The 18181-nt window shown below is 21.5% G+C and overlaps 1 protein-coding gene and 1 long non-coding RNA gene across 4 annotated transcripts; one reads left to right on the top strand and one right to left on the bottom strand.

Annotated features, from left to right (window-relative positions):
- The first annotated feature begins 357 nt into the window (after positions 1-357).
- On the top strand, positions 358-18145 carry LOC127284125 (putative inorganic phosphate cotransporter). 3 transcript variants are annotated; one of them, XM_051309423.1, is made up of 12 exons: positions 358-498; positions 5767-6080; positions 7164-7199; positions 9993-10192; positions 11077-11207; positions 11497-11623; positions 13076-13160; positions 13402-13622; positions 14617-14763; positions 14837-14969; positions 17085-17326; positions 17517-18145. In XM_051309423.1, the coding sequence occupies exons 2-12, from the start codon at positions 6056-6058 to the stop codon at positions 17721-17723; spliced, it is 1554 nt and encodes a 517-aa protein (XP_051165380.1). In that variant the 5' UTR covers positions 358-498; positions 5767-6055; the 3' UTR covers positions 17724-18145. The 3 variants fall into 3 exon arrangements, with proteins under 3 accessions (XP_051165380.1, XP_051165379.1, XP_051165381.1); XM_051309422.1 differs by lacking the exon at positions 358-498 and adding an exon at positions 843-998; XM_051309424.1 differs by lacking the exons at positions 358-498; positions 7164-7199 and adding an exon at positions 844-998.
- Positions 2521-3790, bottom strand: LOC127284144 (uncharacterized). The gene is made up of 2 exons (XR_007843437.1): positions 3015-3790; positions 2521-2686 (listed from the first exon to the last, which is right to left on the bottom strand). It is a non-coding gene; the product is annotated as an uncharacterized LOC127284144 (long non-coding RNA).
- Positions 18146-18181: the final 36 nt, after the last annotated feature.

Here is an 18181-nt window from a genome sequence, read left to right as displayed (position 1 = left end):
AGCTCAATGAAATCTAGTAACTTTCTAAAAATGTTAGTTATAACTAGAAAATTACTAGAAAGTGACAGAAATACCCGAAAAAATGCGTTCCTACGCCCCTGTATATTTTCCAAGAAAAAATTGTCTATTTAGTATTTACTTACAGAAGTTTTCTAAAACCCAAAAAAAAATGATTCTTGAATCTATTTATGTTTTACTGTTGTTTCATCACTCTTTAAAAAGCAGCAAAAATTTTCTGTAAATAACATTTTTGCACTTTATAAAAATAATATAGTTGAAACAAAATAAACAATAGAAATTGAATTTTACCGCGCTATTGATCCTTGCGTTTTTATTGGTTCATTATGGCTATACGTGACGATTACCACGTCCAATGAAATGAAATAACCCAAGAACGCGAGGTCAAAGAATTTTTTCTTTGGGGAGAAGGAGAAAAAAAATAGTTTGCATTCCACTCTGTCAAATTAAGTACAAAACGTTAACGTCGTCAGTTTCTCAGTGAGTATCTAAACGATAGTTAATATTATTTATTTTTAAAAAAATTTCAAAATTCTTCAAAAATTCATTATATTAGTTTAAAAAAGAAGATTTCTATTTATTAGTTTTAATAGGTTATGTTTCCTTTGCCGAATGATTTGTCTAGTAATTTTATAGAAAATCACATATTAGTTAATAATTTTTTAATAAAATTTTCTTTTCTAATACTTAATTAAATAAATTGACAATAAAAATTAGTTGAATAAATTAATTAAAATAATTGTGTAAAATAATTATTTGCAATTATTTTTTAAAAGTGTCGTGAAAAAAAAATGACAAGTTCAATTTTGAATGATTAGAATTTTTAAACACTATTTATACTTAATTGATGACATAAAATTCAATTAAAAATAATAAATTTCTAAATTAAAATATCAGTGAACTTTCTAAGAATGTTGTTTTTGTGTTGTTTTTAATAAAATAAATCAGTGAAGCGTCAAAATTTTCAACTATTGCAAAAAGTAAGGATTCTTATATCATTTTTCTATTTATAAAAAAAAAAAAAACTTGTATTAAATATAATTTGATGTGAGTGAAATTTCATGGAATTCACATTCTACAAGATTTTCCTGTTCTTTAGCATTCAATTCACGATGATTTTTCACTATGTCAATACTTGTTTTTCAAACATGCAATTACGTACAAACACGTGAGAGTGGTAAAAAGAAAAAATACGTTTGCCAACTTCTTTTTCAATCTATTTTAGTTGTAATCTGATACTAAATGTATTGTTCGTTTAATATTTCTCATATCGCATTTATTCTGAATTATTCAAATTTTCTGTGCATAAATTTTAAAACCAATTAATTGTCACATGTGCTTTCTGAAAATAAAAAAAAACAAATTAGGTTTTTAAAAACTGATAAATTTTTAAATTTAATAAAAATATAATTTTTTAAGTTTTTTAAAATTTCCTGTCGTGGATTTATTGCAAAATATTTTGCAAATACATTTTTTATTTATAAAATTTATTTTTGTTTTGTTATTGTTTATTGTATTATATAATTTCTTTTTTTTAATGAATAAAATGTGTAAAAAAAATTAATTTTTGAATGAATAATAAAATTTTTGACATGTAAATGTTATTATTCGGTAGTAGAATATGAAGTGAATTAATATTTAAATTTTTAAATGAATTAAAATTTCTATTTAGTATTTTCCTACTATTTTTTTTATTATTTTCCCATTGATTTACTATTTTTATAATAAAATTGTTTATTTTTTGATAATTATAAAGTGATAAAAGAATATCTGCAAATAGTCTTATCTGAGACTTTTAAGTATCACATATTGAGAGTTTCACTTCAATTTACAGGGGATTAGATTCTGATAAAATCTCACTTTACCCTACTTTCATTCATAAACTGATATTATTTAAATTCCATTTACGCTCAATTAAACTTTATTGTCAATTAATTAAGACAAATTTTTTTTTTTTACTTATTCAGTAATTTAGATATATATATAGTGTCTCGTAAAAAAAAGAATTCCAAAGCCAAACAATATGAAGTCTTATATCAATAAAAATAGTAATAATAATAAAAATAATAATCGTAATTATTTACAATTTATTATTGAATTAAAAATAATTATAATTCACGCATTTTATATAACCTCCCTTCTTCTCATAATCGAAATAATTTCCTATTTTGCGAAAAATTAATTTATTTAAATTTTATTTTATTATCGAATTTTAATGAAAAATATGTGATTTTACATTTTAAACTAAATTTGGAATGAATTATTATTTTATTTTTTTTTTTAAATTAAATCACATATAATTGTGGGGCTGCATGATTAAAATTATTAGTGAGAATTTTCATTTTCAACAATATCATTATTTTTTTACACGAATTTTCATTTTTCAAATTGACATTTGTCAGAATTTCTTTTTTAAAGAATTTTTAATTAAGGGGGGAACACCAGTTGTAACTCAAAAAATAATGCTTTTTTCAAGAATATTTTCCAAAAGAACAATGAATCTTTTTAAAGAATACTATTTATTAGTTAAAAGTACATGTAAAAAGCTGTAATTTAAAAGAAAAAAAAAATTTTTTTAACAAAAACTTTTGGAGATATGAGCCATTGAAGTGGCGTCTTAAGAAAAAAGGCGAATTGCGGTGACCAGCATTCTGCAAGTATACTTCGTCTGAAATACAAAAATGAAATTGATTTACATTTATTATAAGATTATCTAGTTCGTGATCGAAGGATTTAAAAAAAAAAAAAAATTTGACAAAATGGCGACCTGTCAAAGTCAAAAGTATGATTTTCGTTAAAAAAATACGGTCGATTTTCAGCTATATAAAAAAAAGTTTTGCATAAAAAAAAAAATCCTTCGATCACGAACTAGACTTATATGTGTAAATGAAGCACACTAAATTTTAAATAAATCGGTTTAATGGTATTCGAGTAATCGTGGTCACCGACTTGGAAAATGTCATTTTGAGAAAAACGCATTCAAAGTTTCAACTTACTTTTTTTTGTTCAGAAGAAATTTTGTTTCCAAGTTACAAAGAGTCATCGATTCTTGGACCATATAATAACTCTTCCGCAGTGGTTGCCGTTTCTAAATCATAGGAAAAGGCCATCTGTCGTTAGGGTCAGTTATGGCTGGCCACCTTGTATGAAGCCACGGGACGCGCCGATGCAGTGTTCTGTATATCTCATTTATTTTTCACCGGATCAACTTTGAAATTTACAGACACATTTCTAAATATGTGTACTTTAAGAAAATGCACAAAAAAAAAAATTGATTTTTCGAAAGTTACAACTGGTGTTCCCCCCTTAACAGAATTCTTATAGGCACTGAAATTTTATTTGGCAGAATTCTTAAAACGCCAAATTTTCATTTGTCCGAAATTGCAAAATGTCCGAATAAACAATCGACAGAAAGATTTCGGCGCGATTTTTTAAAATTAATCAATCAAAAATTATTCATAAAATTGTGATTGGTTGATTTTAAAAATCGCGCCAAAATCGATTGTTTGTTCGGTCATAAAAATTCGATATATAAGAATTATGTTAAGTAAAAATTTGTTTAAAAAAGTAATTCTGTCAAATGTTAATTGAAAAAATAAAAATTCGTCTAAAAAATAATTATATCTAAAAAAATTATTTAAAATTATTTAAAACTTATTAAAAAAAAAAAAAAAAAAAAATTTATTCACACGCTAAGGCGGATGTATTTTAACTCGAGGAACACTTGCGTGTAGAAACTTCAATGAATTTAATGATGACTGCTGTAGAAATGTGAAGGGTCAGTGATACGAGTAATTGAAGAATTTACTTACCGACAATCGAAATTTTAAATTGATAATAAAATAACAAATTGCTTCATTATCATTTTTTTTTTACTTTGGAATTTCGTTGTGAAAAAAATTCGCAATCAAACTAAAACGAAAGCATCAAATGCATTTTTTTTCACAAAATAAAAAAAAAAAATTATGAATTTAAAAAAAATTTACTCAATATTTGTATGTAAAATAATTTTAAAAATTCAAAATAATTTCTGAAAAAATATTAATTTATGGAATATTTTTGTACCAGTATTATTTTTTTTTTTTTAATTCCTTTTGTTTAAAAAAAAAAAATTTAACTCGTCGACATTTTTTATACTATTATTATAATTTTACTATTTTAGTATTGTTATTTTTTATTTAATGCAAAATAAACGTTTGTAATTACTGTAGAAGAATTTCAAAAATATATATATAATTTTTAATGCTATAATATTTTTATTAAAAAATGTTTGCAATTTTTTCTTTTTATTTAAAAAAAAATTGTAGGTAAAAAATATTATTTTTTACGTGAAGAATATTTACTTTTTTTTTTTTTTAATCGTTGATCGTAAACGTTGTAAATTTTACCGAAGTCTAATTTACAGTTATTTTTGTATAATTTTATATGTTTGGTAAATTGTGATTTTTTTTTTCCAAAGTGTAACGCTTGAGTAGATTTAAGAGAACATAATATATTGCATAATCATTCGTGGGCTTTGACATTGCATTCGTCAGGATTGTAGACAGTTTTACAAATATAGAACGAACTATTTTTTACTTCGGAGGAAGGAATGCACACTGTCTGGGATTTTTATTATTACTCGTCGAAAAAAAAAGTCGGTTACCTCTATAACTAAATGAAATAAAAAATTGTTCTTTTAGAAAAAATACACACAATAAAGAGTTTTTAAATTTTCACAGCAGAAACAACAATAAAAAAGTACTAAAAATTTACTAATTAAAACAATTAATTGTGATTGAAAAATAAAAATTATTAAAAAAAAAAATTTAATTATCTCTGCGTTTTTGTATAGGATATAATTTTTTAATATTAAAATTTTTTTTTATTATTGAAAATTTTGTAAAATTTATTTGGAAAATTTGTTTCGCAAAAAAATATTATAGACTCAAAAAAAACTATAGAAAAAGATAATAAAAAATGCGGTTTGACATTAAAAAAAATATTGTTTAAAATAAAAATGATAAAAGAAAAAAGTAATTTGATAAAATTTCAATTTGCAAAAATGATAATTTTATTTTACATAATTTTTCTCTAACCATACTTTTTTATTGTCAAAATATTTTTTTCAAACGAATTCTAAAAAATTATTAATAAATTGTAAAAAAAATTTCTTTATTTTTTTTCTATAGTTTTTCGCGTCTATTTTTTTCGAGAAAAATTTTTTAATAAATTACACAAAATTATCAACAAATAGTTAAAGAAATAATTAATTTGAGAATACTTCAATTTCTATAAAAGAATTTTAATTGATATATTATTTTAAAATAATTATAAGTTTTAGTTTAATGATTGTTTTTTTTTTAGGTATTTTTCATTAATGATGATAGTGATTATAATTTACAATTGAACAGTAGTTTCATTTTTATTGTATTTTTAAATTCCATTATCTCTCCTTTATTTTTTTAGACGTGATGTATGAAACTTTTGACGTTTTAAAAGTATAATATGAATTTTAATGTTCATATGCGATAACGTTTAACTTTAACAATATTCTAAATAAATGTATAAATACACAACAAAATATTAGAATTTTTTTTTACATTTTTTTATTTTAACTTTCTTAATTTACTTTTTCTATTTATTTTTAATTTAATTTTTTATCCTTTTTTTTTATTTATCCTATAATAATTTTTAAAGACATAAAAAATGTTAATATTTTTATTTTGTATTCATTAATTTAAATAAAAATTTATTTTTATCTTACAGAGTGAAATCGTGTTCTATTGGCTGAATATAATGAGCAGTGAATTTGAAACGACATGGTTTAAAATCAAGAAGATTCAGATCGATGAGTCGTAAATTAATTGAATAAATTTAATAAGAAGCAAGATTTGATACAGGAGTTACTTGTTCTTCGAGCCAATTTCAATTTAATTGCAGCCTCTCCGAGAGAGAATTGTCCATTGGATTATTTAATTGGAAATATTCATCTTTAAAAAAAAAAAAAAAAAAATACTTTTTGGAACTTCACGACCAATTTCTATTAAACGTAAAAATGGCCTTGTTCCAGAAAGCCAGTGGTGAGTCGAATACATACTGCAAATTAAATAGATCGAATAACAATTGAAATTTCAAGGCAAAAGTGGAAAAAAAACGAACAATATTTAAACATCGATTAATTTACTTCCTCACTTGTATATTATTTATAAATCCTAATTTATATTTATAAATGAGGAAATAAATTAATCGCTTGTTAAAAATGTAAATCAATATTGACAAAAAAAAAAAATTTGTTTGTTTTTTGAAAAGAATGGAATTTTTAAGGAGAAAATAGAAATTAAAAATTTTAACAAAAAAAAAGAGAGTCGAAAATAATAAAATTTTAATCATTTTCAAAACTTGGATATTTGCACAAATAATAATTAATAATATTTTTGAAATATGCTATTTATATTATTATAGAATTTAAATTCTATTATTATAGAAGTTGTTTAATACTAAAATGTAATTTGGAAAAATTTTATTTTAATTTATAGTTTCTATAAAAAGAAAAAAAATATATCTTTAGACAATTAACATTGCTTTCAAATAAATAACTTTCCAGATATAATAACGAAGTTGAAGTAAGCAATGTTTATGATAAACGATTTTTAAAGAAATAATTATTTAAAATGGAAAATTCTATAATTCTTTGCCTAAAAAATATTTCTTGTAGTTTTCATTAATCAATAAATTTGTAAAAAAATATTTTTTAGGCAAAAAATTTTAAAAATTTTCATTTTAAATAATTATTTCTTTAAAAATCGTTTATCATAAACGTTGCGTACTTCAGCTTCGTATATAAAAACTTTTCTAATAATTCATTAAAAATTTTTCATATTAACATTTTTTTTTTATATTTTATAAACTCACAGTGTAGAAATAGAAATTGAATTAAAAAAAAAAAAAAAAAAATTTGCTTTTATCGAAAAGAATAGAATTTTTCACGAGAAAATATAAATTAAAGCTTTTAACAAAAAGAGGAGTGTTAACAATGATAATAAAATTGTTTATGTAAAAAAAATTTTTAATTATTTTCAAAATTTGAATAGTTGCATAAATGTGATAAAATTTCTAATTATGACATATGCCTCTTATGCAATGTTTGTCTTGACGATTTACAGATTCGGACGAAAATTCAGATGTTTTGGTACCTAAGAGTAAGTTTTCGGTATCAAAAATATTGTAATCGCAGTTGAATCAGTATTTATACAATTATTTTAATGAAATTAATAATTATTTTATTATATAGTTTCAAGCACGTGTAGTTAGTTAAATTTTTTTACATCTTGCTATTTAGGTTAATTGTTCCCTTTATGATTATACACGCCTTGCACTTTTATTATTTATCTAATTTTCTATTTTGAAATTATTTTTAACGATTTTTATTTTGTTTAGGATTAGATTTCATTTCTTCATTGTGTACTTATTACAAAGTTTTACAATTTTCAATAGTATTTCAAAATTATTAAAATTAATTATAAATTATACTTTTTTTTTTTTGAAAATATTTCATATTATTTTATTAATTTAAAAATTTTTAAACTTTAAATTAATTTATTACTATTATTATTTATTTATTTAGAAAAGTAAACGAGACAAAATAAAATTTAAAAATAATGAAAATAATTTATGAAAATTGAAAATTAAGTACTAATTACATATTTAGAATGTGTTGATGATCCGATAAAGAGTATTATCACAGCTTAACTGTTATTTGAAGATCGTAAGTTACAGATAGAATCTTATTTTTGATAATGGATGATAATATTTCATTGAGAATAATGAGAATTTAATAGGACTTTAAGGAAGGGATAAAATTACGTTAAAAATAGATTAGATTAAAATTTTTTTTTTTAATTTCTCCTTTTTTATTTTATAAAATTATTGAAGAAGTTATGATTTTCTTTTTAATATTATTATAATTTTACTCTTTTATTTATAATTAAAATGCATTTTTAAAAAAGTTATATGGGCATTAAAAAAAAAAAATTTTTTATTCTGAAATTTTGAAAAAATTCACATCTCACTTACGGTAAAAAAAAAAATTCGAAAAAATTAATAAAATCCTTTTTCGATAGAGTACAAAAAGTTAAAAAAAATATTTACAAATTAGCCAAATAATATATTATTATTTTTATCAAAAAACTTTTCTCATGAAATATTTTGTTCTATTTTTATTTATCTATTTTATTTCTATACAGAGGTAAAAAAAAATTAAGTAGGTTTATTATTATGTATTTTGCACTGAAATGAAGTAACAACTGATTAGAAAATCGCACATTAGTGGCGACCTTGCCACTCAATTCTGATACAAAATAGTGGAATCTTTACTACTGACGTAATTATTTATTGCAAAATATTTTAATTATATATATATATATATATTCGTAGACTTGTTGATATTTGTGTTATTTTTTTTTAATAACTATAAATATCAAATAATATTCCCTTTTTTATAATGTAACTTAAAAAACTAAAATTTATTTCAAAATTGAAATTTATTATTATTAAACGGAATAAAAAATTATATTCTCTTTATTGAAAGTATATTTTTGAAAGAGAATTTTCAAATCACTTGATAATGAGAGATTAATTGTAAAAAAAAAAATTCTAAGGGAATTTATAACTAAATAAAAAAAAAATCATGAGCCTTGTAGAGAGAATGATTTTAAATTCATTTAATAAAGGAAGAAGCTAATTATGTAAAGAATCGTATGGATTTTATAATTTGATATTGCATAATTTTTTTTTTTTTTTTTTTTTTTTAAATACTTGTTTACGTTGATAATTTAGAAACAATTATTATGTTTTAGAAATTAATGAAAGAATGAAAATTACTTGACACTATGTATTGTTGTTTGTTAAGAGAATTTTTTTCTCTTAAATAAACAATTGAGATAAATATTTTACAAACGAGATTAATAACATATTACTAGTTTGATGAAATATTTCTATTATATAAGAATGTATATATGCTTTCTGGAAAAAATGTGTTTTTTATTATAATAAAATAAAATGGAAAAACATTTCAAAATTCTATAATATGAGACATTTATTGATGAGATTAATTTCTTTTTTTAATATAAAAATTATTATATATATCTTTGGTACCTTTAATTTTTATGTCCTTCTAATATATTTTAATTTAAATAAATTTTTACTCGATTAATTAAACGGAGAACACATTTATGCATGAAAACTATTATTTTATTAATTGTAAAAAAAAAGTTATGTTTTTTAAATGTTGTTCCTCACTATTAACTTTTTTTCAACCGTAAGCACAAATTTATAATTTTTTCCTTTGTAAGACAATTGGCACACTAATTTAACTTGTGAATAGACAAAGTTTAGATTTTTATAATTATTTTAAGACACTAAATTAATGTTGCTTCGTGTCTTATAAAAACTATTGTAATTTAAATAGTAGAATAATAAAAATGTAAATAAAATAATTTTTAATAAAATTAAATTTATATAGAATTAAATGTCAAATATTTTATATTATTATAAAATAATAGATAATGCATTAAAATATTAAAATTGTCAATTTTTAAATATATATATAGATTAACTCTCGTGATTTTGATTTTGTCGAGTTGTAAACGTTGAAGAATTAAAAAAAAGGAAATTTCGAAAAATTTAAGAAAAAAAGAAAATGGGTCAACTTTGTCTTTTGTCAGCTTTATTAGGTAACATTTCTCGTTAAAAACTTCGGAAAAAAATTTTACTATTTTAATAATTATTTTTAATCAAAGCTAAAGGATTTATTTTTAAATATTTTTCTCAATTTTGTCATTTGCACATTGTTTTCATTCTTTTTTTTTTCTTTTTTTCCTATATGTATTTTTATTTTGAATGTTTAAATTTTTTTGAATTCATAGAATTCTTGATGTTTCTTTTAAATATTTATTATTTTAAAAAAATCTTAATCTTTTTTTTTCATATTTCAGAGAAAATACCTCGGCGAGCAGTTTTGGGTGCGTTGATGTTTTTTGCATGCATGTTTTCGTATGTAATTCGTACGAATCTCTCGATTATTATTGTTGCTATGGTGGAAAGTACATCAAATAAAACGAAAGGAGCATCTTATTGTGATAGTATATTACTAAACAATACCACAATTTCTAATACAACAAAATCATTGCAAGACGTAAGTTTATTTATATATATATATATATATGTACTATTATTATATTTTTATTTACTGTTTCTATAAAAAAAATCTTTAGAAAATAAACATTTTCTAAAAAATAAATTTCATTAAAAAAATTTTTTTTTACACTTTGTAACTTGATATCGTAAAATAGAATGTATTAATTTTTTTTTTTTTTTTTGTGAAATTCATTAAATATTATGCAAAATAAATATTTTGCAATTTAAATTTTGCCAAGTCTTTAATTTATTTCTACTCAATTTAAAAAAAAATATATTTTTTTTTTTTGTTAATATTTTATAATTTTTTAGTATTTTCAATTCTTTCTTCGAAAATTATTTTTCATTTTTAATATTAAATTATAGCTTTTTCGTAATAGATTTTTGTTAAAATGTTATTTTATGGAAATTGAAAAAATTTCAATACAGTGTCTTAAAGAAAATAAATAAATAAATAAATAAACGAAAAATTTGTAAGAATTTTTTATGAATCAATTGGTGACATCGTAATTGTGCCACCATATGTCCTTAGGAATAGCAATAAAAATGTCATTGACAAATCTGTCATGAATACAAAAGAATTTATTTTTATTCTTTTTAAATTGACTGAAATTTTTCAAATTGATTTTATAAATTTGACATCGATTTAATAAAAGTTTCATTTATTTCGTAAATACTTATTTTTTAAAAATTAAATTTTATTAAAAATTTTTTTAAATATATTAATTTTTATTGAAATTTTATATTATTTGATTAAATTTTCATAATTTTTGTTAATTAAATTTTTCATTATAATTAAATTTTATTTAAAAATTTTTAATATGAACAATTTATTTGTAAAAGAATTGGATTATTTAGTTTAATATTTTGTTTAATTTACAGTTTGGTGTGCGATACATGTGGTCACAAAAAATTCAAGGATATCTTTTAGCTGCATATTTTATTGGTGTTTTACCAGCAAGTATTCCTGCCGGAATACTTTCGGAAAAATTCGGAGGTGCAAAAGTTGTTGCGTAAGTTTTTCTTTATTCTACACATTTTTCTCTTTTATTTTTTATAAATAACTTATACACTTTTCTTATTGGAAAATTCTTATTTTTTTATTACTTTATTATTTTATTATTATAAAATCATTTTTTCTGGATAAATAATTTTTTTTATATTACATCACACATTATGTAGAATATTTTGAAAAAATTATTTTACAATTATTATTACTCAAAGGAAATACTGCAAGTATTTTTTATTTTTTTTTTATTATTATTATTAATCGAAATAATTGGCTTCTTTGTTAAAATATAGATTCGCAACTGTAGTTCCGGCTCTTTTAAATCTTTTGGTCCCCGTTGCCGCTTCAGCCGATGATTTATTGCCATATTTGGGCGTTTCATTTGTGTTTATTCTTCGTTTCTTGATGGGATTTTTCGGAGTAAGTTTTTCAATAATCATTTTCTTAGTTCAATGTTTATTTAAAAAGAAAAGGATAAAGTTAGAAAATATTATGCATCTATTAAAAAAAAAAAAAAACGAGTGAAATATTTTTTTTTAGTAAAAACAAATATTCTTTGTAAATTCAATTCTTTGTGAAAAATGTTTTTTTTTGTAAATATTTCTTATTGAGAAAAAAAAGTTAGTAAAATTTTTTTCATATTAGAAAAGTGTTATAATCTGATAAAACTATTAAATTAAAAATATTATTAAAAGAAAATGAAGAAATTTGAGTTTAGATTAAATGTGAATTGTTTCTAAATATAGTGAACATTGTAAAAATAATTATTTAATTAATGATCAATCTTAATTCTATCGTAGACACAATCTATTGGTTGTTCTATTTTTTTTGTATGAAGCGATGTGTGAACTGTGATTGGCGTCACAAGTTTTTATTGTTATAAGGCTACTTGGCTCCGCGTAATTGACCTTACAATTCAATGAGCGTACTTGATTATAATGCAATGAAATATCCTTTTATATCGATTGTAATATCAAATTTTAAATTCTTCAAAATTTTCTCTTTTTCTTTGTTTATTATAACTTTTATCAAGACGAAAGAAAATTTTTTTTCTTTCGATTCTTATTTTATTAAATAAAAAAAAAAGAAAATTGGAAAAAAATAAAATAATTAACCTAAATAAATAATAGCAAAAAAGTTAATTATGAATATAATTTTTAATAAATCTATTGATTTATTAATTTTCTAATAAATCTGTTGTTTTATTAATTTTTGTTTGTTAAATAAATTACATTAAAATTTAGTCTATTTAGTAAATATTTTGTTAATTTTTAACATTTGTAAAAATGTGCAAAATTTGAGAATTTTAATGGCTCTTTATTTTTAAATGGTCATAATTTCTTTAGCGTTACCACAGTTCAGAGAAACCAGGGAAAAGATTTTTATGAAAAGTACTGAAAAAATAAAAAAATTTCTAAAAATTCTACTAAAATTATAAATTTTGAAATTTTTAATTCAAACTTTTGCTTTTAAAATTTAGTTTCTTAATTTTTTATAAATGGAAACCTCTTGAAATATTTTCATTAGGGTTAGGGAAAAAATTTAAATTCTGACTAGAAATTAAGGAAAAAAAACAAAATAAAATTTTTTTTGAAAATTTGATGCAAGAATTTTAGAAAAATAGTTTACTATATTTTTTGCAATTTAAAACATTAAAATTTTATTTTTAAAACTGTTTGTATCCTTCGATTTTTTTGAAAAAATTTTCAAAAGAATTACTTCCTTTTACAAACATTTTAAGCGGGTGGGGGAAACGATTTATTCAATATTTTCGAAATTTTCAATTGTTTTAAAAATACCTTCGGTTTTTTTTATACTACGTATATTTATATATTTTAAATAAATGAAATTAATTTGTATGTTTATTTGCAGGGTTCTGTTTATCCAGCTCTACATGCAATGATTGCCAGATGGGTGCCTCCAACTGAAAAAGGAATGTTCGTTTGGACAATGCAAGGTAAATAAACAAAAAAAATATAATTTGCAATTCAATGTTCTTTCATTGTTCGTTTCTTTAATTTTAAAATTCAATTGCAATAATAAAATTTACTTAATACAATAATAATAAATTGATAAAATATGAATTTTTTATTTATAAATTATTATATAATTTAGAAAATCTTGACGATATGCAAGTGTAGTGTTTAAAAAAAAAAAAGAATTGCCAAATTATATTTTAATTGAAATTTATTTTTTAGGTGGACCCTTTGGTGCTTTTGTTACGTTTGCTCTTTGCGGATATGTGACATCCACATGGGGATGGACATCCTCTTATTATGTAACCAGTACATTAATGTTAATTTTCGGTGCTGTTTGGATTTATCTTGCGTATGATACACCCGATACTCATCCTACAATTACCGAAGCTGAAAAAAGTTACATCAAAGAGCAAATTGGAAAAACAGTGACGAAAAATCATGTGAGTAAATTTTATGTAAAAAATTTAAAGTTTTTTTTTTTTTGTAAATCCATTATTATATTTCGCCAGAAGTCAATGCGGTTTATTTTTAGAAAAAATCTTATAATTTGTAATAATAATTTTTTATATTTCTACAATTTATTTTTGACAATTATTTAATAAAATTTTGTATATTTACTTTGGAATTTGAATTTTATAAAATGATTTTCAGGGGAAAAAAGTTATATAGAAAATGTAGAAATATTTATATAAAAATGTAGAATATTAAAAAAAATATAAAATATGGGTATATATATGGAAAAATACCATTAAAATTGAGGTTTTGAGATTTTTCGCTGATTCTGAACACTAATAACTCCTTTACAGAAAAACGAAAATGCAAGTAATAATTTTTGTATAGAAAACTGTCACTGTTTTATTAGCAATTAATTAATTATATTTAAATTAATAATATAAAAAAAATTAATTAAAAAATTAATAATTTAAAAAAACATGGGATAATTCTTGTTTAGAATTTATTAATTTATTATTGTTTAATGATTTAAGTAGTGATAAAATGAAATAATGGATACCTAAAATAACCTAATTTTGCGATTTTCGACAATTAATTTTTTTTTTTAACACTTTTTTCATTTTTTATTTTTAAATATAAAAGAAATATTAAGTTCAAAGTAAGAAGTTTCTGTATTTTTACGAACTTTGCAACTTAATATTTCCATTAAAGAAAAATAGAAAATAAAAAAAATTTAAGTTAGTTAATGTTCTGATCTACGAACTATAAAATTTTTCTAAAACTATAGGCCGCAACAACTTTAGGTGTCAATATTGAATGATTGATTCTTTCATTATTTTATTTTTATAAATAAATTCTTTTCCATGAAAAAAAAAAAAAAAATTGATAGTTGAAAAATATTTATTTTAGTTAATGGAAGAGATGATTTTTTGAAAAAATCTGTTCTTTTCAAATAACTGCAAATTTTTTTCTTTTTTCTAGCCAAAACTTCCAGTTAAGAAATTGGCCACATCAACACCATTTTTGGCATTAATGTGGGCTCATTTTGCCAATATGTGGGGAATTTACTTTATTTCAACAAATGGACCCAAGTACACCAGCGAAATCATTGGTTTGAATATGAAATCGGTAATAAAATTGGATAAATTAAATTTTTATTTTTTCTAATTAAATTGTGTTAACTTTATTTATTTTTTTTAAGGGTGGTGCTATCACTGGAATTCCATATATCGCTAGACTCTTCTCTGGAGTTTTATTTGCCGCAGCAGGAGATTTTGTTCGAAGGAGATCAATAATGACCGTTGGATGGATTAGAAGAATTTTCATGATTTTCTGTAAGTTTTCATTTTCCAAATTTTTTATCTCTTTTACATTTTCTTTTTCTTTTTCTTTGTTTATTTTTTTCAACGGTATATGTATACATTTGTAATTTTATGGGTAAGTCCACGTCAGAAATATCAGAATCTGCAAGTGGTTCTTCGATTTTAATGATACTTGGTAAAATTATAGCTTTATATAAGAGCAATGTGTAAGTAAAAGGAATTTTTAAAATATCTAAAATTGTAGGAGTTATATCACTTTTAATTTTGATACTGCATTTTTTTCTTTCCTTTATATCTCGGTCAATTTTCAACCGATTTTGATGAATCAAAAACGATTTTTTTCAGAAAATTACGTATTTTCAGAAAATTTTTAAATAAAAATAAAATTTTCTTATTTAAATAGAAAAAAGTAAAAAACAAAATTTCTTTTAGATTTTTTTTCAATTTCGACCTCTTTTTTTTAATTTTTAATTTTTTAATAATATTCCTTTTTATTTTATCTTTAATTTAAAAAAAAATTCATCCTGGAGACTTTTTTAGATCTCGTGATATCGTCCTTTAAGTATTATAAGTCTTCATCAATTTGAAAACCGCAGGACTTGCTTCTATTATTACTTTCATTTGTTTGTTGAAATTTTTTATGGTTATGAATAACTATTTGTTTTAGAATCCTCTAAAAGAAAGCGCTAAAAACTTCAGCTACAATTTCAGGTTGCATTGTTAAAGTTTCATTACAATTTATTTTAAATTATAAATATTACAAAAAAAAAAACTTTGCTTCAAATCTATTAATAAAATATTAATTTGCTTGAATTTTCACTTGTTTTAGTCAAGTAATTTAAAAATAAAAACATTATTACGCGAATGTTTCTAGTTTGTAACAATAATATTATAAAACAAATGAAAGTAGAAACACAAATCTGGATCCTAGTTTTCTTGAGATGTGGATATTTAAAGAACGATATCACGAGATCTAAAAAAGTCTCCAGGATGAATTTTTTTTTAAATTAAAGATAAAATAAAAAGGAATATTATTAAAAAATTAAAAATTAAAAAAAAGAGGTCGAAATTGAAAAAAAATCTAAAAGAAATTTTGTTTTTTACTTTTTTCTATTTAAATAAGAAAATTTTATTTTTATTTAAAAATTTTCTGAAAATACGTAATTTTCTGAAAAAAATCGTTTTTGATTCATCAAAATCGGTTGAAAATTGACCGAGATATAAAGGAAAGAAAAAAATGCAGTATCAAAATTAAAAGTGATATAACTCCTACAATTTTAGATATTTTAAAAATTCCTTTTACTTACACATTGCTCTTATATAAAGCTATAATTTTACCAAGTATCATTAAAATCGAAGAACCACTTGCAGATTCTGATATTTCTGACGTGGACTTACCCTTATAGCAAATAATTATACTTGAAAATGATAAAAAAAAAAAAAATAAAAATACTTTTAAAAGTTGTTCAACTTTTCATGTTATTCATTATATTACAAAGTAATATTAAAAATTTGCTTTGTAAATTCAATATATTCAAAATAATTTGCATTATTAAAAAATACACAAAAATTCATTGTTTCTATATTGGGCTTATTTTTTTTAATACTTTTTCAGAAAATATCGTGAAAATTTTTTTGATAAACAATATTAATTTATTCAATTTTTTGAAAGAAGAAAATTTTTTCATCTTCTTTTCTCTTTAAATTTTCAGAGTTTCTAGATACTCATATGTATACCTACTACTTATGATAAAAATTTCATTTAGTATTTTTTTATTTCTTAGGTGAAAAAAAATTCTTTTTGGTGTTTTTTTTTTAAATCTTTCGAAATTTGCAATTTTTAAAATTTCTGGTTGTTTCTTGGGTCATTTTTTGCAATTTTATAAAATTCTGCTAAATATAAATTCGATGAATTTTTAATTCGACACATGAAAAATTCCAACATATCTAAATGTGGAAAATATTCATGCGATCCGTATTTATAACTTCGAATTATTAAATTTCTATTATAATTCATTAAATTTAATAAAAAAATGTTTGTTTTTGTAATATAAGGGAAATAAAAATATTTATTAGTGTGTCAATATTGTTTTAGTATAATTTATAAGTAATTTTTTTATTTTTCAGCTCATGTTGCACCTGGAATTTGTTTACTTGGAATGACGTACGCCGGATGTGACAAGATATTTGCTGTAACAATGATGATTTTGGCATTAGCATTCAATGGCGCCGCTTGTCAAACAAGTTTGCAAAATCATCAAGATCTGTCGCCAAATTATGCAGGTTCACTTTATGGAATTATGAATACCTTTGGCAGTTTTCCTGGATTCATACTTCCATTTATCATCGGTTTATTAACCGATCAACATGTACGTTTGAAATTTTTAATTCGAAACACATTCATTCGATTTTTATTTGTTTTTACTTTTTACATATTTAAAAACAATAATTATCAACTTAATTATTTTCTTTTTCTTGTAATCAATTAACGGTTGTTTTTTTTTAATTTATTAATTTTTAATCAAAATAATAAAGTAATAATTGAAAAATTGTTCTCAGAATGGAATTGAAGAATGGCGTATAGTCTTTTGGATCTCAGCTGTTGTTTTTCTATCGGCAACAGTTATTTTCTGGCTATTTGGATCGGCGGAAATTCAATCATGGAATGATGTTAGTCAAGAAGAGGTCGCCGATGAGGAAGTGAAAATTACCTCGAGAAAAGGTAAAGAAGGACAAAGTGAAGATGAAGAAAATGAACGACTTTAATTTATTATCTAGTTCATTACGTTTCGTAATTTAATTTCTCTCAATTAGTCGATGATAATAATAAATAATACACGAGAAGATTGCAAAACAATAATACTCTCTCAAATGGGAATTTTCAATTTAAACAAAAAAATAATAAAGTAGACATTTTTCCTTTTTTTTTTTTTGCATTTGGAAAAGTAAAACGATTATATAAAAGAAAAATGCATTGTCTATATATAGAAAAAAAAAGTTGAAATAATTAAAACAATAATTAATTAAAAAAAGAAAAATTACGAAGTGGTTCTAAAATTAAATCTTTAAATATTGTTGCATTTATATCAATGTTGTGAATGTTGAAGATTTATATAATATATAATAATTCATTAGAACCACGCATCACGTAATTCAGGGAGTTTGACCAAAAAAAAAAACAAACAAAATTTAATAATTAAGAGAGTCTTTAAGAAGCGCTTCCG

This window comes from Leptopilina boulardi, unplaced genomic scaffold (assembly GCF_019393585.1).
Source record: "Leptopilina boulardi isolate dan_hultmark-lab unplaced genomic scaffold, ZJU_Lbou_2.1 LbouV2_318, whole genome shotgun sequence".
NCBI lineage: Eukaryota > Metazoa > Arthropoda > Insecta > Hymenoptera > Figitidae > Leptopilina > Leptopilina boulardi.
Note: the sequence above shows the minus strand (reverse complement) of the source record. Positions and strands in the feature narration are given on the sequence as shown.